The 24,460-nt window shown below is 42.5% G+C and overlaps 1 protein-coding gene across 3 annotated transcripts in view; it reads left to right on the top strand.

The window, feature by feature from the left end:
- Positions 1–23,390, top strand: part of tnksa (tankyrase, TRF1-interacting ankyrin-related ADP-ribose polymerase a) — a 141,690-nt gene extending 118,300 nt beyond the window's left edge. For all 3 annotated transcript variants that reach the window (XM_078214203.1, XM_078214202.1, XM_078214201.1), the window contains 6 exons: positions 1,169–1,266; positions 3,201–3,275; positions 13,822–13,927; positions 15,072–15,258; positions 17,651–17,807; positions 18,588–23,390. In XM_078214203.1, coding sequence (XP_078070329.1) covers positions 1,169–1,266; positions 3,201–3,275; positions 13,822–13,927; positions 15,072–15,258; positions 17,651–17,807; positions 18,588–18,674 — 710 coding nt within the window. In that variant the 3' untranslated portion in view covers positions 18,675–23,390. The remainder of the gene's footprint in view (positions 1–1,168; positions 1,267–3,200; positions 3,276–13,821; positions 13,928–15,071; positions 15,259–17,650; positions 17,808–18,587) is intronic.
- Positions 23,391–24,460: the final 1,070 nt, after the last annotated feature.

Genomic DNA, 24,460 nt, shown 5'->3' with positions numbered 1-24,460 from the left:
TTTAAAAATAAAGGGCCTGCCATTTAAGGCAAGAGGAATTTCTTCTTTAAGGATCATTGGTGTTTGGAATTCTCTTTCCTGAGAATGGTGGAGGCTGGGTCATTGAATATGTTCAAATCTGAGTTACACAGATTTTTGATTGACAAGGGGATTGAAAGTTATAGGGAACGGGTAGAAAGTGGAGTTATGACCCCAATCAGATCAGCCGTGACCTTATCGAATGGCAGAGCAAGCTCAAGGAACCAAATGATGAACTGCTGCTTCTATTTATTGTCTTTTATCTCAAGAGGCTTGGAATACAAAAGCAGGGATGTACTTCTGAGGCTTTATAAAGCACTGGTTAGGCCCCATTTGGAGTACTGTGAGCAATTTTGGGCCCCACACCTCAGGAAGGACATACTGGCACTGGAGCGGGTCCAGCGGAGATTCACACGGATGATCCCAGGAATGGTAGGTCTGACATACGATGAACGTCTGAGGATCGTGGGATTATATTCATTGGAGTTTAGGAGGTTGAGGGGAGATCTGATAGAGACTTACAAGATAATGAACGGCTTAGATAGGATGGACGTAGGGAAGTTGTTTCCATTAGCAGGGGAGACTAGGACGCGGGGGCACAGCCTTAGAATAAAAGGGAGTCACTTTAGAACAGAGATGAGGAGAAATTTCTTCAGCCAGAGAGTGGTAGGTCTGTGGAATTCATTGCCACAGAGGGCTGTGGAGGCCGAGACGTTGAGCGTCTTCAAGACAGAAATTGATAAATTCTTGATTTCTCGAGGAATTAAGGGCTATGGGGAGAGAGCGGGTAAATGGAGTTGAAATCAACCATGATTGAATGGTGGAGTGGACTCGATGGGCCGAATGGCCTTACTTCCGCTCCTATGTCTTATGGTCTTATTTCTTTTGTTCTTGTGTTCTTATTAAATTATTTTCAATACTTTTAATAATTTGGTCTGTTCCATATGCCTGAACTTTACTTGACTTTCAGGTCACCCCTTTCAGAGGAGCTGATTTCATCTTGATTGGTTCTGGGATATGCCATGTTTTACTTGTCCTGATGAATATAACCAGCTTTGTGACAAGGCTATTGTGAGACCACATGTGCATGATGCCTGTTTTTGTGCTCTGTAAGATATTAATCAGCGAATATTAATTGCTCTCTTCTCAGGTGCAAATCCTTATCTGACTTTCCATTGTGCCAGCCAAGGAACCATTCTGATTGATCTTGCACCAGATGACAAAGAGTACCAGTCTGTGGAAGAGGAGGTACTGTTAACTCCATACTTGTTAGCTTTTCCTCAAAGCTCAATAATTCATGCTCTGGATTTCCCTCTATAAACTTCTCTCTATCTCACTCAACTTCTTTTAGGACCTGATTGAATCTAATTTCTTGGTCGAAACATTTGTCAACCCATCTAATATTTCCTTTGGCTGAGTGCCCATCTTGTAATTATGTTTGGGTGCTGTTGGGGCTGGTCTTTAGGTTAAGCTGTTATGTAATAGTAAGTTGAGTTATTACAGTTCTATAGATCATTACATATGTCCCTTTAGACGATAATTGAACATGGCGAATTAAAGTTCATACTCCCTCCGACTGCCTTCCCTCCCCCAACTTGCCGCTCTGTCCCTTCCCCCGCCGCTCTGTCCCTTCCCCCGCCGCTCTGTCCCTTCCCCCGCCGCTCTGTCCCTTCCCCCGCCGCTCTGTCCCTTCCCCCGCCGCTCTGTCCCTTCCCCCGCCGCTCTGTCCCTTCCCCCGCCGCTCTGTCCCTTCCCCCGCCGCTCTGTCCCTTCCCCCGCCGCTCTGTCCCTTCCCCCGCCGCTCTGTCCCTTCCCCCGCCGCTCTGTCCCTTCCCCCCGCCGCTCTGTCCCTTCCCCCCGCCGCTCTGTCCCTTCCCCCCGCCGCTCTGTCCCTTCCCCCCGCCGCTCTGTCCCTTCCCCCCGCCGCTCTGTCCCTTCCCCCCGCCGCTCTGTCCCTTCCCCCCGCCGCTCTGTCCCTTCCCCCCGCCGCTCTGTCCCTTCCCCCCGCCGCTCTGTCCCTTCCCCCCGCCGCTCTGTCCCTTCCCCCCGCCGCTCTGTCCCTTCCCCCCGCCGCTCTGTCCCTTCCCCCCCCGCCGCTCTGTCCCTTCCCCCCCCGCCGCTCTCTGTCCCTTCCCCCCCCGCCGCTCTGTCCCTTCCCCCCCCGCCGCTCTGTCCCTTCCCCCCCCGCCGCTCTGTCCCTTCCCCCCCCGCCGCTCTGTCCCTTCCCCCCGCCGCTCTGTCCCTTCCCCCCCCGCCGCTCTGTCCCTTCCCCCGCCGCTCTGTCCCTTCCCCCGCCGCTCTGTCCCTTCCCCCGCCGCTCTGTCCCTTCCCCCGCCGCTCTGTCCCTTCCCCCCGCCGCTCTGTCCCTTCCCCCCGCCGCTCTGTCCCTTCCCCCCGCCGCTCTGTCCCTTCCCCCCGCCGCTCTGTCCCTTCCCCCCGCCGCTCTGTCCCTTCCCCCCGCCGCTCTGTCCCTTCCCCCCGCCGCTCTGTCCCTTCCCCCCGCCGCTCTGTCCCTTCCCCCCGCCGCTCTGTCCCTTCCCCCCCGCCGCTCTGTCCCTTCCCCCCCGCCGCTCTGTCCCTTCCCCCGCCGCTCTGTCCCTTCCCCCGCCGCTCTGTCCCTTCCCCCGCCGCTCTGTCCCTTCCCCCCGCCGCTCTGTCCCTTCCCCCCGCCGCTCTGTCCCTTCCCCCCGCCGCTCTGTCCCTTCCCCCCGCCGCTCTGTCCCTTCCCCCCGCCGCTCTGTCCCTTCCCCCCGCCGCTCTGTCCCTTCCCCCCGCCGCTCTGTCCCTTCCCCCCGCCGCTCTGTCCCTTCCCCCCCCGCCGCTCTGTCCCTTCCCCCCCCGCCGCTCTGTCCCTTCCCCCCCCGCCGCTCTGTCCCTTCCCCCCCCGCCGCTCTGTCCCTTCCCCCCCCCGCCGCTCTGTCCCTTCCCCCCCCGCCGCTCTGTCCCTCCCCCCCCCCCCCCGGCCCCCCCCCCCCCCCCCCCCCCCCCCCCCCCCCCCCCCCCCGCCGGCCCCCTCCCTTCCCCCCCCCGCCGGCCCCCTCTCCTTAAACATATTTGGATATTGTTATGAAAGCCGCTTGTATTCAATCATGTCCTCAAGACATCCTAAAATACTGCATTCAGCTTTCAAAATCTTATCCTCTGTCGGAGGAATGGACACTGACAAAGGTGTTGTTATTTAGATGCAAAGCACAATCCGTGAACACAGAGATGGTGGGACAGCAGGTGGAGTTTTTAATAGATACAACATCATTAAGGTAAGGTGTTACTATATTTTCATCCTTTTTTGCTTAATATTTTGCGTAGTTATTTTAGTTTTTATTTAAATGTTCATAATTTGTCTACTTTAAATTAACACACAATTTCAGGACTTCTGTGGGGCAGAAAGACCTTTGCACTAATTACTGAAAATAAATTGGATGTAATAGTGCATCATGCTGGTGGCAGTGGATGTTGCTCTGTCCCTCACACTCGTACCTGCTGAGTATCATCTTTTTCTCTTAATTTTAGTTCTGACGAACATACCTGTGATTCTCTTATAAATTTGCTTTGGATTCTCATGACACTCGAGTATTTGAGATGAAATTACATTTGTCTCAAAGCTTGTGAATCTTTGGAACACTTTCCCTGAGAGTGATGGAAGCAGGGCCAATTAATTTTTTTAAAGGAGAGGTAGATATCTTGACTAACAAGGGAGTCAAAGGTTATCGGGGCAAATGGATTATGGAGTTGAGGCCACAATCAGATCAGCCATGATCTTATTGAATGGTGGAGCAGGGTCGAGGGGCCAAATGGCTTACCCCTCCTAACTTATACGTTCATATGCAACGGTAACTCTGGCTTCTTTTCTGTACAGAAAAGATCTTAAAACTCTTCCCCGTTTCTACAATCCTCTCCTCCAACAAATGTGAGAAGCTCATGTATTTCTTTGTCTTGAAAATTGAGACTATCCAATCACCTGCTTCTGCCACTTCCCTTTTCCTAACCTCAAATTATTGTATTTTTCTCCCAAACTCTTATTATATTCATGAGAGCCATCTCCAGCTCTCGTGACAATATTCCCATTAAACGTCTGATCGCCAAACTTCCTTTTCTAGCTTCCATGCTGGCTGCTGTTGTTAATGATTCCCTTTCTTCGGATACTGTCTCTATACCTTTCAAGTGAGATATCATCAGCCCGGCTCACCAGAAAACTAATGCTCGATCCCTCTGCCTTTCCAAACTACCAACACATCTCTAGCCACACATCCCACCCCACGCAAGTCCTTCAACATGTTGTTGCCTCCCAGATTTGTGTCCATCTTTCTGGGAGCTCCATATTTGAAACTCCAATCCAGTTTCTACCCCTGCCACAGTACTGAAACAGCTGTTAGAAAGTCACAAATGATATTGGGGCGGCACGGTAGTACAGTGGTTAGCACTGCTGCTTCACAGCTCCAGGGTCTTGGGTTCGATTCCCGGCTTGGGTCACTGTCTGTGTGGAGTTTGCACATTCTCCTCGTGTCTGCGTGGGTTTCCTCCAGGTGCTCCGGTTTCCTCCCACAGTCCAAAGATGTGCGGGTTAGGTTGATTGGCCATGCTAAAATTGCCCCTTAGTGTCCTGGGATGTGTAGATTAGAGGGATTAGCGGGTAAAATATGTAGGGATATGGGGGTAGGGCCTGGGTGGGATTGTGGTCGGTGCAGACTCGATGGGCCGAATGGCCTCTTTCTGTACTGTAGAGTTTCTATTCTATGATTCTATGATATCTGATGTGACAAAGGTAAACTATCCATCCTTGTCCTCCTTGAGCTGTCTGCGAATTTTGATCTGGTTGGTTGTCATCCTCCAACACTTCACCATCATCCAGCTAGGTGGGAATGCACCTTAACAAAGGGTCATCGGGACTCGAAACGGCAGCTCTTTTCTCTCCTTACAGATACTGCCAGACCTGCTGAGATTTTCCAGCATTTTCTCTTTTGGAAATGCACTTGCCTGGTTCCATACTTACCCATTTAATAACCAGAGAATCACCTACATGCAAATATACAAATTAAGAGCAGGTGTAGCCACTCAGCCCCTCGAGCCTCTTTGCAATTCAATAAGATCATGGCCAAATTGATTGTAACTGCAACACCACATTCCCGCCAACTCCGAAACTCTTTCACCCTTTTGCTTATCAATAATCTATTTAGCTTTGCCTTAAAAGTATTCTAATATTCTGCTTCCACTGCCTTTTGAGGAAGAGTTCCAAAGATTCATGACCCTCAGAAAATTTTCCCCTCGTCTCTGTCTTAAATGGGCTACTAAACAGTGGTCCTGAGTTCTAGATTCTTCGACAAGAGGAAACGTCCTTTTCACATCCACTCTGTCAAGACCCCTCAGGATCTTGTCTGTTTCAATCAAGTCACCTCTTACTCTTTTAATCTCTAGAGGATGTAAGCCTAGCCTGTCCAACATTTCCAATCCTTCCCATGCATTTACATCCTTTCTTAAATAAGGAGACCAATATTGTACACACTACTCCAGATGTGATCTCACCAATGCCCTGTATAACTGAAGTATGTAAGAAGTCTCACAACACCAGGTTAAAGTCCAACAGGTTTATTTGGTAGCAAATACTTATAAACCTGTTGGACTTTAACCTGGTGTTGTGAGACTTCTTACTGTGTTCACCCCAGTCCAACGCCGGCATCTCCGCATAACTGAAGTATGGCCAGCACTGATCCCTGTGGCATACCACTCATTACTTCTTGTCAACCAGAAAATGACCCTTTTATGCCTACACTCTTTTTCCTGTTATGTCATAGAATCCCTACAGTGCACAAGGAGGCCAATCGACCCATCGAGTCCGCACCAGCTCTCCAACACAGCATCTGTATCCAGGCCCACCGCCTGCCCAACCCCGTAACCCCACACATTTATCCCACTAATTCCCCCTAAGCTACACATCTTTGGACATTAAGGGGCAATTTAGCATGGCCAAATCCACCTAACTTGCACATCTTTGGACTGTGGGAGGAAACCGGAGCACCCGGAGGAAACCCGCGCAGACATGGGGCGAGAACATGCAAATTCCACGCAGTCATCCAAGGCTAGAATCAAACTTGGGTCCCTGCCGCTGTGAAGTAGCAGTGCTAATGTCTGTGCCACCGTGTTAGCTAGCCAATTTTCTATCTATGCCAACATGTTACTCCGTACACCACAAGCTTTTCTTTTCCTTTGATGTAGCACCATATCAAATGCCTTTTGGAGATCTATTTCATAAGACATGTTATTTCTTCAAAGAACTCCAATAAATTTGTAAGACATAATTTATCTTTCACAAAACCACGTTGACTCTGCCTGATTACTTTTTTCTATGTGGCCTGCTGTAATATATTTAATAATAGCTTGTAACATTTTCCTTATGGCAAATATTAATTAAGTTAACTGGCTTGTAGTTTTCTGCTTTCTGTCTCCCTCCCTTCTTGAATAAAATAGTTACATTTGCTGTTTTCCATTCTAATGAAATTTTCCCTGAATCAAGGGAATTTTGGAAAATTGAAACCATTAACAATCCCACTAGCTGAAGATTCATCCAGACTTGAAACATTAGCTCTGTTCTCTCTCCATAGATACTGTCAGACCTGCTGATGTTTTCCAGCAAATTCTGTTTTTGTTTCAGATTCCAGCATCAACAGTAATTTGCTTAAAATTTCTCTTGCCACTTATTTTAAGATCCTAGGATGCGGTCCCTCAGGATCCATGGACTTGTTAGCCCACAGTTCCAACAATTTGTTTGGTACCACTTCCTAATAATTTTCTTGAATTCCTCCTCCCTTCCATTTCCTGATTCAGAGCTACTTCTGGGATGTTACATGTATCCTCAAAAGTGAAGACCAATGAAAATACCTCTTCAAATCAACTACTATCTCTTTATTTTCCATTATTAATTCCCGCAATGTTTTTTCTTCCCACTCCTGCACAGTCACCTCTGGCATGCGTTTTAATTCTTACATCAGATGTGAGCGTTGCAAGTTGCTCTTGAGAAAGTGGTGTTAAGCCACCTTCTTAAACCGCTGCAGTCCATGTAGTGTAGGTATACTTAAAATGCTGTTAGGGAGAAAGTTCCAGGTTTTTGGCACAGCGACATTGAATAAGTGATAGCGTAGTTCCAAACCAGTAAGTGGCTTGAGAAGAACCTGCAGTTGCTGTTCCTGTTCTTTGATGCCCTTGACCTTTCTAAGTGTTAGAGGTACCAGGTTTGGAAGTACTGTTGAAGGAGCCTTGGCAGGTTGCTGCTACCACAGTGCACCAGTGGCGGAGGGAATCAATGTTTAAGGTTGATGGGTGCTGATCAAGCAGGCTGCTTTTTCCTAGATGGTGTTGCACTTCCTGAATGTTGTTGAAGTTGGACTCATCCAAGCAAGATGGACAGTATATCATCAAACTTCTGACTTGCACATGTAGATGGTGGACAGCACCCCTCAAAATAATAATGATGGCCGATTTAACAGTGTTAATGCTGTTGAATGTTAAGGAAGATGGTTAGGCTCTCTCTTGTTCGAGATTGTCATTGTCTGGCACTTGTGTTGCAACCCACATAAGAGCTGATAGCATTTTAAAAGAGATGAATTTCCCAAGTGACCAACAGAAGTAAACTGATGGGCAAGTTTTCATTTTTTAAGACTTATATAAACAAACTGAATCAACACAGATGAAACATTAATTAACAGTAATTAATTGATCAAACTAAAGAAAAGGTGATTGAGCATTGACTAGCTAAAGCAACCAAAATATGTATTTTATGCAATGTCACGCTTCAGACTTATGTGCAGCATTACAGGGGCAGTCCCACAGTCACTCCTAGCTTGCCAGCAGAGGTTCACTTCTCCCTGCCACGCCATATTGAAATTTCCAGTGTACTTCGACATTCATTCCACTCAGTCCATGCTTTCCCATATAACTGCCACAAACAGAGTATACCTTGATGACTCTCCATTGCTTAAATCTTCACAAGCCCCATCTATAAAGTTCACTTTCTTTTGAACAGAAACTAACCTCCTGTGTCTTGCTTGCTGGTTAAGATGGAAACTGTTCCCCTGCTCCTGCACAACAGTATCCTTTGTTTCTGCATCTCAACATAAGAACATAAGAAATAGGAGCAGGAGTAGGCCATCTAGCCCCTCGAGCCTGCCCTGCCATTCAATAAGACCATGGCTGATCTGAAGTGGATCAGTTCCACTTACCCGCCTGATCCCTATAACCCCCAATTCCCTTACCAATCAGGAATCCATCTATCCGTGATTTAAACATATTCAACGAGGTAGCCTCCACCACTTCAGTGGGCAGAGAATTCCAGAGATTCACCACCCTCTGAGAGAAGATGTTCCTCCTCAACTCTGTCCTAAATTGACCCCCCTTTATTTTGAGGCCGTGCCCTCGAGTTCTAGTTTCCTTTCTAAGTGGAAAGAATCTCTCCACCTCTACCCTATCCGGCCCCTTCATTATCTTATAGGTCTCTATAAGATCCCCCCTCAGCCTTCTAAATTCCAACGAATACAAACCCAATCTGCTCAGTCTCTCCTCATAATCAACACCCCTCATCTCTGGTATCAACCTGGTGAACCTTCTCTGCACTCCCTCCAAGGCCAATATATCCTTCCGCAAATAAGGGGACCAATACTGCACACAGTATTCCAGCTGCGGCCTCACCAATGCCCTGTACAGATGCAGCAAGACATCTCTGCTTTTATATTCTATCCCCCTTGCGATATAGGCCAACATCCCATTTGCCTTCTTGATCACCTGTTGCACCTGCAGACTGGGTTTTTGCGTCTCATGCACAAGGACCCCCAGGTCCCTCTGCACAGCAGCATGTTGTAATTTCTTTCCATTTAGATAATCCAATTTGCTATTATTTCTTCCAAAGTGAATAACCTCGCATTTGTTAACGTTATACTCCATCTGCCAGATCCTCGCCCACTCACTCAGCCTGTCCAAATCTCTCTGCAGACCTTCTACGCCCTCCACACGATTCACTTTTCCACTTATCTTTGTGTCGTCTGCAAACTTTGTTACCCTACACTCAGTCCCCTCCTCCAGATCGTCTATATAAATGGTAAATAGTTGAGGTCCCAGTACCGATCCCTGCGGCACGCCGCTAGTTACCATCTGCCAACCAGAAAAGCACCCATTTATTCTGACTCTCTGCTTCCTGTCGGATAGCCAATCCCCAATCCACGCTAACACCCTACCCCCAACTCCGTGTGACCCAATCTTCTTCAGCAACCTTTTGTGAGGCACCTTATCAAACGCCTTTTGGAAATCCAAAAACACCGCATCCACTGGTTCCCCTCAAACAACAATAGTCCTTTCTTTATGCGATAACTATAAAAAGGTGTTGAAACTGCCAGCTCACTTCAATGGGTTTCTGTTCTAGTTTCTCTCCCTACGGCAACCAGATCACATGGACATGTCTCTGAGTTGAGTTGTATCTGAATTCTCTATTTTCATTTGAGTTTAAAGCATATTTCAAAACAACATCATGTAAGGTTCAACGTTCGTGACATTTGCATGACAGGAATGTTACTTGACATTCCTCAGCCAAACCCTGCATGTTATCCAGGTCTCGCAGGATGTAGACACAGATTAAGTCATTATCTATGAAGTCTCAAATGGTACTTAACACTGTGCAGTCATCAGCAAACATCCTTACTTCTGACCAAATGATAGAGGGATGGTCATTGATGACCTGAGTCTGGTGGCCCCCAAAGATTTACTCCCCTCTAAATCATCTGAAGACACATCAGTTTCTATATCCACTGTGACAACACCCAGCTTTACTTCACTACCACCTCTCGCCCCTTCCACTATCACTAAACTATCAGACTGCTTGTCTGACATCCAGTGCGAGATGAGAGAAAATTTCCTCTAATTAAATGCTAAGAAGACAAGCCTTTGTCTTCAGTCTATGCCACAAACTCTATTCCTTAGCCACCAATTCCATCCCTTTCCTTGGCAACTGTGTACGGCTGAACCAGACTGTTCACAATCTTGAAATTTATTTGATCCCGAGATGAGCTTCTCGGCACATATCTGCACCATCACGAAGACTGCTCATATCCACTTCCTTGACATTTCCCAGCATCCCATCCAACCATGGAACATCATCTGAAACCCTCATGCATTTGTGACCTTACGACTTCACTATTCTAACACATCCTTGGCCAGTTTCCCACCTTCTATCCTTCATAAATTTGAGGTCATCCAACTCGCACCTAGCCTCGTTCACCCATCACCACTGTGTTTAGTGATCTACAATGGCTCCTGTTCAAGCAACATCTCGATCTTTAAATTTCTCATCCATGTTTTCAAATACCTTCATGGCTTTGCCCCTCCCTATCTTTGTAATCTGCTCTAATCCTCCAACTCTCTCAAGATATCTGCATGTCTCTACTTCTGGGGTGGGATTTTCCAGCCACGCTCGCCCCAAGACCAGAAAATCCTGCCCAAGGTTTGCATGGTCTGCCTCCGCCTGCTACAATTCCCGTGGTGGGCGGGATACGAAAATTCAGCCCCCGCCCTTTAAAGCTTCCCTGATAATCACAGTCATTGTGAGCCCTAAACTCCAAAACCCCCTAAACCTCTCTGCTGGTCCACCTCACTTTTCTCCTATTAAAGACTCTCCTTAAAACCTACCACTTTGACCAAGTTTTTGGCTATCAGCTCCGTTGTCTGCACGTTGACTTATGTGACTCGGTATCATATCTTGATTTGATTGATTATTGTCACATGTATACAGTGAAAAATATTGTTTCTTGCGCACTATACAGACAAACATACCGTTCATAGAGTAGGAAAGAAAAGGGTGCAGAATGTCATGTTGCAGTCATAGCTAGGGTGTAGCGAAAGATCAACTTAATATGAGGTAGGTCCATTCAAAAGTCTAATGGCAGCAGGGAAGAAACTGTCCTTGAGTTGGTTGGTACGTGACCTCAGACTTTTGTATCTTTTTCCCGATGGAAGAAGGTGGAAGAGAGGATGTCCAGGATGCGTGGGGTCCTTGATTACGCTGGCTGCTTTTCCGAGGCAGCGGGAAATGTAGACAGTCAATGGATGGGAGGCTGGTTTGAGTGATGGACTGGGCTTTGTCCATGACCCTTTATATTTTCTTGCGGTCTTGGATAGAGCAGGAGCCATACCAAGGTGTGATACAACCAGGAAGAATGCTTTCTATGGTGCATCTGTAAAAGTTGGTGAGAGTCATGGCCGGACATTATTTTATAATGCCCCTATGAAGTACTTGGGAATGCTTTTATTACATTAAAGGTGCTATTTTCAAGATTGTTATTGTGCAAGTTCTCTGCATTCCATCCAAAGAGAGCTTATTTTAGTAGTTTTTTTTATAATATCCGGTTTGCATTTTCTTATTCAGAAACATTCTTTTGTTGCACTAGGGTTCTCAGAATGGCTATACTTTTCCTTCATTTTGTTTCTTGCTAGGTTGCATGAAGTCCTCATACCCAGCTTCATAACGGACACCAATTTTAAATCTTCAACTCTGTACTTGTAGAGCTCATAGGAATTTCTTTGCAAAACTCTGCAATTTCCTGGCTGTATTTCAAGTGGCCATTTTTGGGGCGACACTGTGGTTAGCGTTGCTGTCTCTCAGTGTCAGAGACTTGGTTTCTATTCCAGCCTTAAGTGACTTCTATGTGGAGTTTGCACATTCTCCCCATGTCTTGCTTCTTTTTCAACTGAACCAGACAGTTCACAACCTCGAGGTAATATTCCAACTACTCGTCCACACCACTATAATGGTTAGTACTGCTGCCTCACAGCATGAGGGACCCAGGTTCGATTCCAGTCTTGAGTGACTGTGGAATTCTCCCCTTGTCTGTGTGGGTTTCCTCCGGGTGCTCCAGTTTCCTCCCACAGTCCAAAGTTGTTCAGATTAGGTGGATTGTCCCAGCTAAATTGTTCCTTAGTGTCCCAAATGTGTATGTTAGGGGGATTAACAAAGTTAATGTGTGAGGTTACGGGGTTGGGCCTGGGTAAGATACTCTATCAGAGAGACGATGCAGGCTTGAAGGGCTAAATGGCCTCCTTCTGTACTGTAGGGATTCCCTGATTCTATGAATGCATCCTCCGAAAACCCTTCACCCATACCACTTATATTGGGTCCCATGGATATCTCCTGCAGACAGAATTTTATGACTTGACTCTTTTCTGCTTTCTGTAAACACAAAGCCTCCCTAATGTCCATCGTTTCCATGTTTTCAGTGTAATCCTTCAAAACTGTTTGTCTGCAAAGATGTTACAGCTAGGCTGTTCTGCTTGGATACTCAGAATGCAGCTCCTGTCCCAGAAGCTGGCTGGAAACCTCAAGGATTGTGTGTGTCTAGGATACAACTTTTCTAACGTGGGAAGAGTAACATTTTCTTGCTGTCTAGATCGTCAGTATATCTTTGGTACAGAGCTTTTAGAAAGTAGAGGTGAACAAACTCAGAAGCAGTAACCACTTCCTGCTCTCCTGCATGCTAGAGTCCTTTCAAACTCACTCATATGACTGGTTTGCCTTGCTTTAACCAAATGTCATATCAGCATGGCAGCCCAAGATTTTTCACTCAGCGATACACAGAGCCTAAGTAAAAATGTAGTTTTTAAGAAACCCTCCTTCAGAATTCTGCACTACTTTGGTGTGATCCTATACATGGAGATCAAAGGAAGACAACTAGTTAAATGGCCCAGATTTGTTCATTGGAATAATGGCAAGCATTCAGACCTTCACCAATTGAGCGTCAATATCCATAGGAAGTCCTGAAGTATGCACAGAGATGTTAGACTTCCGAGGACTGATTTAAGCTGCCAGACCGCTTCATGGCTTCCTTGAACAGTGTAACATTTTGTCCTTGCCATTGTAGACTTGGGCTACGTGCCCAGAAATCTACTCCAGGAAATTTATATCTGTTAATTACGCGTGTAGGATCCAGGTTGGAATCTGTATTGGGAAAAGCCTTTTTATTACACAAAATGTAATTAAAAGCAAACATGTTGAATGATTCCACCCTACCCAAGCACTGAATTTAGTAATGTAAACCATTTAAAAGCTGGAATGAATCCAAAAGCTCAAACCACCATATAAACATTTCACTGCACTTGAAAATACTTTAAAACTACTTGTAAACAATTAAAAGCCAAGAGATTAAAGCAATAAAAGGTTAAAAATGTTCCTTATTTTACTAGACTACACTTACTTTAAAATGCACTTTACCATTTATTAAATTTTAAGTGTTTTGGAAATTCCTTTCAAGACTTTTCTATTAAAGATATACAAACTCATAAGATCAGTTAAACATCTTGAAAGATTAAAAAATGTTTGAAGGAATTTCAGAATTTGAATTCATTTTAAAGATAAAACCTTGAAATGAAGAACTGGCTACAGTGGCAGTGACTGAAGCAGTCAGATTGTTGTAAAAACCCTACTGATATAATTATTTGGGGGGGCAGGAAACCTACAGTTCTTGTCTGGACTGACCTTTGTGTGACTCCAGTTAAATCCCAATCTTGTTTGTTAACTGCCCTCTGAAAATGCCTGGCAAGTGCCTCTTTTACACCAAACTCCTTTGGTTCAAAAATTGTAAGGCATCTCCCCACCTCAGGGCAACTATCAATTCGCCTACGTGCTGTTACATCGGGAACAAAACTGAATGTGTTGCTTAGAATTGAAATAATATGTATGTTGAAGGATAGAGGAAATTCGCTTGGTTTTTTTAATTGGGTGTTTGGGGAGGGGGTTCAAATTGCTCTTGGCCAAAATGTTTATAAAATTCTTTTCAGATTCAGAAAGTTGTGAACAAGAAACTGCGGGAGCGGTTCATTCACAGGCAGAAGGAGGTTGCAGAGGAAAATCATAATCATCATAATGAACGGATGCTCTTTCATGGTGAGTCATTAGAGGCTTCAAAGTAAAATACAACTTGCATTGTAAAGCAAAGTCACCATCCTGCACTGTTCTGTTGCTCATGTTCACTAACTGTTTTATCACCTGCCTATTCTAACTTTCTCCTCTCAAGGATATTAAGCTGCATTTCAGAACAGGATCTTGTACAAATAGGAATCCCTATTGTACAGAATGTACAATGGTGGGGCCTTATTTCTATTACCCCTTCCCTCACTCAAAATAAATTTGGTGGCTTAGTTTGTGATGGTTGACATACAGTTATGAAGTCAAAATGTCATGCAACCTTTTCCATCTAAAAGTTCTTTTTATAATTCAGTGCACAGGCAAGAGAAAGATTGAAGATGTGAAAGAAGCACTGCTGCTTCTAAAACTAGATGGATTTGTGGATTTTGTTGTTCATTTGACTTTAAAACGCTCAAATAGAATTGTAGATTGCGACCAATGTTATGTAGTGCCTCTAAATAAGTGAGTCAGCCTGCTGTCCTTTCTGTGCATATTTAAATCTGTTCTCAAACAATTTACTACTAACCTTTTTTTCTCATTATGTAATATTTACGTGCTAGAAAAGTCCTTTCCCTCTGAGGCCTGCTTGTCACCTCTTGCCTTGCTAAGGAGTGCAGGATTATATGGACCAGCTCTGCGCATCAGTGTTAGTGGCAGTAGATTATTTTCTCTCCAAGTGCCAGCTGGACTCTATGAACCTGGCAGGTTTAGGATGATGTCGCTGCTTGCCACATAGGAACCAGTGATGCTAAGGCCCCATTGATATTCATATAAAAGTTGGCCATGTTACTTCAATGGCAAAAAGAAAGTGTGGTTAGCTCTGTATTCAATTCTCCTTTCTCCAGCTCACCACTGGTCCTAAAGCATTTCACTTCATCTAGCACGCTGATAATTACTTGGATTCATCAAGTTTCAGTGACCGATCTTTCAGTTTGTCTTTCCAGTGCAACTTCTATTATTTATCTGCTGGACAGGCCACAAATGATTTACATTGGTAAACTGCATTTTAATTCTCCATGTAGATTTAAGCTTTGTAATGCCTGATGTGATATTTGTGAGTGGGATAATTGTCCTGTAAATCCATGTATGTTAAGCTAATGTGAATTATATACTTTCATTCCAGGGTCTCCCTTCATCAATGCGATCATTTACAAAGGGTTTGACGAAAGACATGCTTACATTGGTGGGATGTTTGGTGCAGGGATTTACTTTGCAGAAAATTCCTCTAAAAGTAATCAGTATGTCTATGGCATAGGTGGAGGTACCGGATGTCCAACCCATAAGGATAGGTCATGTTACATATGTCACAGGTAAGGGTAATGCTCGCTCTGAGGAAAATGTTTCGTGTTTATTTTGCAGTAAGTTGTGAAAGTGTGGCTGTTCAGTGCAGCATTTAATTTGGGAATAGAAAATATTCTAACTTGTTACCTTGAGTCCTGGCCAACATTAACACCCCACACTGCCCCTCTCCACATTACCAAAATAGATTCAATATTGGCCCAGATATTCCGGCCTCTGGATAGTCGGATAGTATCCTGGAATTTGCGCTATGGAACCCCTCAAAAGTTCCAACTCTGGGAATTGCCTGGAAACTTTGAACTTCCAAAGGGCAATGCCCCTGTTTATCGGGATCCTTGGATAAACGTGGAGACTTTTAACAGTTTCAACTTATTTAGCTGAATAGTTACCCCGGGAATGTTGGACAGAAAAATCTGAGTCTAACTCCTGGTATCTACGGAACTGACTCCCACCTCTCCATCATTTGCACTGACTATCCTGATTCTCCCCTCTAACCCCTGACCCAGCTACACCTGACCCAACCTGATGGCCCTCAACACCCGGCTACCTCCCTCCCCGCCACCTATGATGCACTGATCTCCCTCCCTGCACCCACCCACCAACCCCACCTTGTGATTCTCCAGATCTGACCTGACTAACCACTGACCTGACAATCTCACCGTACCCACCTGCCACCTTAGCCAACTAACTTCTCTCTGTAACTTTTCCAAAAAGCTTTGGGACACTTCAATTTACCTACCAGGAAAAAGGTGGGACATGGCTTTTCTTCCCCCAAACTCCAGCGCTACGATGAAGCTCTTCCAGGGACTGTATGCTGTGTTTCTAGAGAAGTTGGGATAGGAAAAATGTGGATGCCTCCAGGTGCAGTGGGAAGAAACTTGACAACGGCAAAAACTAGAAACAGGACTGAGGTTGTTGCTAAGAATCTCTCTCCCCATGTCTAGATGCCTTTATGATCTTTAAAACTATATCACGAGGCATGGTTGCGTGCATCATTTTACTTTGTGCAGTGAAAAGATAGAATTAAGATATCTTAAATTCAATGAAGAGAAAAAGTAGGGCTTGGACTATCTTCTTGGCCTCGGACCACCAAACAATTATCGAGTCGTGGGTAAAGTGCAAGAGAGTGGGACCAATTTGAAAGCTTTTATTCAGAGCCAGCACAGACACAATTCGTTGATTGATCTGTGCAGTTCTATGTACCGTTGTGTGTGTGATTCTAGACCAATGGCCTTGCCCTTTTTCCATGTTTCAGTTTTTAAACGGACATCTTGGGTTTTAGGGTTTCTTTTAAACTCTGCATGTGCAGAGTAAAATATGGATAAATTAACAAGTGTGCTTGTGACTACTTCCACCATCTCAACTATACATTGGAACAATGTATTTTTTCCTCTCCTGGTACGTTCTTCTTTTGGTTCTACATAAGTTTTCCCTCATCTGATCAACAAAGCCTCCTCACTCTGCTTTCATTTGTATGCACACACTGTTTAAGCTGCTACATTCCAGATCAAAAAGTCAATGCAAACAAAAATTTCCATCTCCTCCCACTTCTTTTGCTAATTATCTTAAATCTTGATAATCTGGTTACCAATCCCCTTGCTAGTGGAAATAGTTTCTCACTACCTTTTCAAAACCCCTCATATATTTTAAGATCACTCATCCCTGGTACTATTCCAGTATATCTACTCTGCATCCTCTCCAAGGCTTTGTAGAGTATCCTTGATATTTCCTGTCAAATCTCTAAGAAATTCACTGCTTGAATTGTGTATTTCCAAAAATTTCTGTTGTTATTTGCTAAATCCTGGTTGCTTTGCAGTTTTAACTCACATTTTGCAAATCCTTCCATGGACAACTGCATTCTGTGCTTTGACAAACTAGCAAGATCAAAGGCTCAATTCCTGATCTGCATGATATCTAAAGAGAAAAGGAAACAACAACTTGGTTCCTGCTGCTAACAGCAACCTCTATTGGCATGCAAATGTTAGGAGTGGGCTCAGCTGTGATGTATACCCCAGTCATACTCTGCTCACAGTCTTGGCACACAGGAAGACAGTACTGGAATATTAAGTGATGTGCTCTAAATACCAGGGAGAAAAGGATTTCCCAGTGTTCTTTCCGTCCACTCGCCCCTCCAAAATTTTGGTTTACATTATAATGTCTCTTTATATCGGTTCATTTAGCTCTGCATAATATCAACTCCCAAACTTGGCAATAAATCTACATCGATATGTTTTTAGTCATTATGAATATAATGCACGTAGTATGATTTCTGAATCTATCATCAATGCTTAAGTGATGTAGCAAGTCAACTTGTTTTGCCTCAATTTTCCCACGTTTGAAGGACAATGTAAAATTTAGATGTCATATTTGGTTCATAAGGCAATGTGTTTATTTTGATTTCAGACAAATGCTCTTCTGTAGAGTTACACTTGGGAAGTCATTCCTCCAGTTCAGTGCAATGAAGATGGCTCATGCCCCACCAGGGCATCATTCTGTGATTGGGAGGCCTAGTGTCAATGGACTTGCTTATGCAGAATATGTCATCTATAGAGGAGAACAGGTACTGAACTATCTGGGAATTATATAGCCTTCAACTCTAGAACTTAATAAGAAACAAGCAATGTTGAGAGTCAGTTGCTAGAAGATTATCAAGGTTTGGTCAGTGTAGTCATGTAAGTATGTAAGCTTCTCATGTTAAATTTAAACTGACCATTATACATCTCGTGAATGAGTTTAATATGACTTTAACTCATACCATGGGAGTTATTTTTGTGAACTCTGTTGCTTGAATTTTAGTGCAATATTTTGTGCTTTTGCTTTGATCCATCAGATTTTGGTGACATTTCAATGCTGAATTGTCAAAACTGAATGCAATATGAAATATTGTGGTGGATGTTAAAGACTTCATTGCAATACAGTAATTAAAGAAAAGCTGGGAATTGTCCTGATTTGCTGGCCAGCATTTATTCCTCAATTATTAGAAATCAAACTAGATATTCATTAATCTTATTGTTGTTTGTGGAACGTTGTTGTGTGAAATATGGCACCATCTTTCGGTCAGCTTCAGAGACACACAATCAATTGCACCCACCCACTTGCCTTGTTGCAATAGGTAAGTGACCTGGGATAATGCGACTTTTGAGGATTGTAGCAGCCTCAAAAAAAATTCCTATCCTAAAAGGCATGTATTTATTATTCGGGTTGTCTGGCAAACGTAAAAGCATTCTTTGGGAAATGCAATTTTAGATTTCACCAATCAAATGTCAGGTTTCAAGCTGTTGTTTGAATAGTATTCTGTCTCATTGTCCTTTGCATTTTAACACTTGTGCATCTTTACCAGGCATACCCCGAATACCTCATCACATACCAGATTTTGAAGCCAGAAAGTCCATCACAGCAGATAACGACAAGCGAACAGAAGTCATAGTCCAAGCCAAACCTTGGCACCAAAGTGAACTTGCACCTAAAGCTCTTTGTGACGAATGCCTTTCCAATGACTGTTACAATATTTATTTGAGAGAAACTTTAACAATAAAACTGGTGTTTCAGTTTATGATTCTTTACTTCTCCCTCAAGAAAGAAATCTTGATTTCAACACCAGATCCGATAGCTGTGCATTGCAAATTGTCCTTCCCTCTCAAAGAATGCTTGTTATTATTAGCTTTGGGCTACATTGGATTTGCTATTTTCACTTGTTCTCCCTTTTGCCTCATTTTTCAAACGTTCTGGAGCTTTTGAAGTGCTGTTGGTTGGGAACCTTGTAGGACAATTTAAAAAGTCCCTCCATGTGGCTTCTTACCTTGATCACAGTAATTACCTCTATGGTTAGTTCAAATCCTGGAAGAGGTGTGTGGTCTGTCATAATCGGCTTTGGCATTGAGCTGTCCCTTTATCCAGCCAGTATATCTTAACAAAAACTGAAGTTTTTGAACCATAGCACCCCCACACAAAAGGTAAAGAAATGGTCTGCTTCTGAAGAGATTCAAGTTGCTTACTGTGGGGCAATAAATCAAAATGCTGTAAACCAGCGATACTGCTTCAACCAAGATCAGTGATGCAAAACTCAGTAGCTCACAACAGTTCATAATCAACGTGCAAATAAACATCTGAATCACATGTTCTTATGGGGCAGGTAATTTGCACGGGTATGACATCTACAATAACAGTTTGGTTTTCCCATCTTTGAAGATTGCTCCATCTGTTCCGATAGTTTTGAGTATTCACTTAAGTTTTGCACTTTCACGTGACCCAAGTTTAATTTTTGACATTTGTGTATAGTTCACACAAGAATAAAAACTTAAATGTTTGTCTGTAGTTCTTAAAAAAAAAGTGGTTAATGGCTATATGTGTAAAGTATGAAGTAAGATCCTTCACAGATAACTGGTGCCATCTGGCACTGCTAAAAATCCCAACATTGGCTAACGTGTAACATAGACAAAATGGAATAAGTCTCAAACAAGTACGGACTGGTGCATTGCCTCCTGGTTTATTATCTCTTTGAAATGGTGATGTGGAACAAAAGTTACCTTAAAGTTTTCCAGTGAAACCTGATTGATATTTATAAATGACGAAAACCACAACTCCCTTTATAAAGCTTTCTGAACTGAGACTCTGTTGGCTTTATGAAAAAAACTTTAGACAATTGGGTGCAGCAAGACTGTAATTTACTCTGGGAGCAAGATTCAAATGACAAAACCTAAAAATGTAAAATCAGAGGACTTAATGGATGTCTTTGGAGCCCCAGGATTAAATTGCATCTTTTGGACTACTTCATGAAGTCATGCTAATGTCTAAAAGCTATGCAGGAATACATTTGAACCTGAGTCTGTAATAAAGTCATCACTGCAGAATAATGATGCAATTTTTCAGTAGGCATATGGAGTTTATTTAATTCTGAAGCCAAACTGAAAGGTAATTGAAAGTGCAGGATATAGTTTTCTGAAAATTATTACAGTATGATTTTTGTGTGCAGAATATTCCTGATATCAGCTATGCGTTATGAAGCAGATCCAGTTATGATGTGTGCTCATTGTTCGATCCTGACTGACTGCTTGCTTGTACGCTCAAAATAGATTTGATATCCCAACGCATAGTGGGAATGAGATTCTGATGGATGTTTTGTTCAGGAGATAATCAGATTTAATTAGATTTTATTTTGGTGTTGGGGGTTGGGAAGGGAGAGTGTGGTGGTCCCTTCAGTCAGATTTGTATATCCAACCATGGCTGTGCCCTTCCACCTGTGCTGGGGTTGATGTGAGTCCATGTACATGTCTAACTATCCATGTTAGCTATTTGTGTAAGGAACCTTGCCCTTTACTGTTTTAGATAGTTTGAAAAGTTGTTACCACGTTTTGCTATTTAGGTTCTCGACCTCTGCTCCATTGTGCGATTTGCTCTTCAGATTATCATCGCCTGTCCTCTGTCCCGTATTTTACTGTTCATACTCATTGCTTATTCCAACTGGTGTGATCTGTTAATCAGTTTGAATTACTTTTATCTGATGTGATGCATAATGGTGTCATATTGCAGATGAAACAGATTTTCCTTTGCAATGTGTTACCTTGATATTCAAAATCTTGAATAAGTTGACAAGTCCGTGTATTTGTAAATGGCGTCGCCCTCATTTTGTGTTTAGTTGTGTGTGCCGGTGACATGTACTCCATATCTTAGTAGCAGTAATATCATTGATGATCTGTAGCTCTGTAAAATTGGAATGTTGTGTAAAAGCTGTTCTTGAGTTTCTGTAGATAGCCTGGTGAAGAGGGATAGAGTGATTTGAACTGAAGTGAAATGCATTTGGAAAATGTTAAATTCAAGAATTTTTCATATTTATTGTTCAAACTTGTAGCAAATTTAACTTTGAGTCTCATGAGCTGTTGTAAGACAGTGATCGCAAAACTAATTGTTGGCTAGTTGGCTAGCAACATTCTAGTAGCAGATACTGACCACTTCTCTAACATGTTAGTACATCACTAATGTTAGTTGGAAACATTCTTACAGTGAGAATTTTCACACTATACTGATATAGTTGGTCGGATTTGCTTCAGGAATTAAAACTCTTAAGTGTTAATGTACCATCACACTGCAAGGTCATGTCGAAATTCTGGAATGATCCATCTCTGAATAAATGACTGAGTTAATATATTGCAAAAGTAGATGTGATGATCTACAAACATAATGTTACATCAAAGCTGTGATCCTGAAAGGGGGGGTCTTGATTTTTTTTAACTTTTGGGAAATTTCACCCTTAACCTGGGCTTTTTAAAAAAAAATGTACATTGCAATAAAGTTTGCATAACACCTGAAGCTTAATACAATCAGTTGCAACTCTGCCCATATCGCAACTGAGTAACTAAATTCTGTGGTCAATTTGTGAATGTACCGGTAGATTGGGGTAGAAACTAAACGTATTTTGATAATTGTGTCCTTAACTGTAGCTTGCAAGTAAATGCAAAGATTCCATACAAATGCTACACTTTTATTCTGTACTTCAGTTTTCCAACTGTCTCCGCCTATTTTGTTTTCTCAGATTATGTAAACTTTTACTTTTGGTTCCACAATTTAGCCTGATTATTGAACAACAAACAACCTGCACAAATTGTATTTCAGACCCTCATTGCTAAACCGTATCAAAAGGTGCAATCATTTTGAAAAGCTTGCTTGCTGCATGACTGAAGGTGTGTGTATAAGCTTTATATTTTAAACAGAGTCTGCATAAATCCCCAGAGAATGATAATTGCCTCGTGGTTTATTTTACAGCCAACATCACTGCAGTAAAACTTTGATATGATTACCTTGTTTTGCACATTTGTTTTACTGTTGTATTTAACAACTCACATTAATGTTGCATTTGTGTATTCATTAATTTTATATTTTGCACAGATAATCACATTTTAGAGCGATTTGAGTTATTTTAGCATGTTTTATTTGGGATATTAAGATTGTAAGTCGTGGCATTTTTGGCTTGCCTTTATGGAATTAGCAATGAGTGGACAGCAGATGGTGTTATATGCAAGACAATTGCACAGATTGTTATTGGTAATACAGTTTTACCATCTACCAGCTGAGAGGCAGGGCTACATGTATCAACAGAAAACCCCTGTTTTGAGCTAAATAAAATTTTGAAGGAGAAAAGTATTTTTTTTCACCTTACAGATCCCCCTTAAAGAAGACAATTTAAGCTTTTTCAGTAGTTTGTCTGTGACGCACTTATGCTGGCCTCTGGTTTATTATCAAATGCATCCAAGCTTCCCAAACTGTTGGCATAAGAGGTATTTGTACTCTTTGAACAGCTGTGTTTCTGTGCAGTCTGTAAAATGTGGCTGACAGTTCCATGCATAGACTGTGGATGATATCTAGATAGGATTCACCCCAATACATTCCACTGTAAATCAGTTCCCTTTGGTAAATTGATGTATTTGTCATTTAAATAACATATGCAACAGAATTCAAGGGGAAAAAAACTTTTCAGTCCTTAAGAAAATTCACCAGATTAACTGCCTTCTTCATTAAAGAAGCAATGAATTACTTGGTTTAGGTTATTTAAGCTTCCTCCTCCTTCAGATTTTCTTTTATTACCCCCTAGATTACCATTTACAGTATATGTTATGGAATGTATTATGTATTGTACTTGATAAATCAAGTGACCTTCTGTTTTGTATTTTACTTTGTAATTATGGTATTTTTAATATGCACATTTTGTCAACACAAGGTGCTAATGTTTTTGCAGGAGAACACTTGAAATGGGTGTTGAGTAATTTAATATAGATGCCATTTACTTTTCCAGTGGCTTGAAATTGTACGTATAAACAATGGAGACTGTACATATGTATTTTAGTTTGTAAATGTATTGGTAGTAATATCAATGAAAATAATGTTGGAAATGTGAATATGTTTACACCAACAAGAAGGAAGGGAGAGATGTAAACCTGATTGGTATAAATAGATGTTTTTATTTTAATTATAATCTTGTTTTTTCCCCCTATCCTTTCATTTAAGTCTCTGATTATTCCTAAATTTCAGAGTGTACAGCTGTGTGGAAGGTTTGACTTGTAAAGATGTGCTGAGTTGTGATGTATGTGGTACTGAAGTAACTGTTAATAAACTGCAGTGATGCCAACTTAATAAAATTTGTTGCTCTCAAGATTTGTTTCTGACAGTTTGTGATAAGATCAAGTATCGAGGTACTGTGTTCTCTGAATACCAGCGAATGTATTAGACTTGAAACTCTACATTCCACAGAAGATCTGCACATGAATTCTGCATATTCCAGATGCTGAATTTTATGAAGTTATTTTTGACGACATAAATTCAGATTTGGAATAAATCCATTTAAATAATTTATCTTTCAGAAAGACCAGCTAGGATCAAATAAAAACCATTGTAAATAGATAAAACATGTTTTATTTTGCCTGACTTTAATTCCATTGCTGTAAAAGAAACTTTGCTTCATTTAAACAGAAGATTCGAAAGCCATGGAGTCAGTTTATATTGATTAGGAAAAGTTTAATGTTCCTTACCACTTTGCTGTTACCAGAATTGAAGTTTTCTAGGCCCAAGGATCCTGAGCACATTCAATTTGATGGGACAGTTCAATGTAAGTTCTATCGCACAAGACAACCACGGCATTTGGAAGGCTAGCTACTGGTGATGCTCAGATTAAAGTGTGCTTTTGTGTCAAACATCGTTTGAGACTTGCGCAAATAATTTATTTCAGTTTCCACTGCTGGTGTCATCAGTACAACATTTCAGAAATACTATGAATTGCTTTCTGAAATGTGGGCAAATACATCAGCTGTCTGTGCCAGCAAGTTCTCTCAAATAACAAGGAGACAAATGATTGATTCATTTTGTCTTGTTTCCAGTGGTTTTGTTCATTCATTGGATGTGGGTGTTGCTGGCTAGGTCAGCATTATTGCCCATCCCTAATTGTCCTTGAGAAGGGATGGTACGCTGTTGCTTTGAACTGTTCGCTGCAGTCCATGTGGTGTAGTTACATCCACAATGCTGTTTGGGAGTTCTAAGATTTTGACCCAGTGCAGTAAAGGAACAGCAATATAGTTCCAAGTCAGGATGTGTGGCTTGAAAAAAAGCTTCCAGATGGTGGTGTTCCCATGTGTCTGCTGCCCTTGACCTTCCTGATGGTGGGCTCGGAAGGTGCGTTCTAAGGAGCCATGGTGAGTTCCTGCAGTATGTATTATAGATACACAGTGC

Source organism: Mustelus asterias, chromosome 6, assembly GCF_964213995.1.
Source record: "Mustelus asterias chromosome 6, sMusAst1.hap1.1, whole genome shotgun sequence".
In the NCBI taxonomy this organism is placed as follows: Eukaryota; Metazoa; Chordata; class Chondrichthyes; order Carcharhiniformes; family Triakidae; genus Mustelus; species Mustelus asterias.
This window is presented reverse-complemented; position numbering and strand designations above follow the sequence as displayed.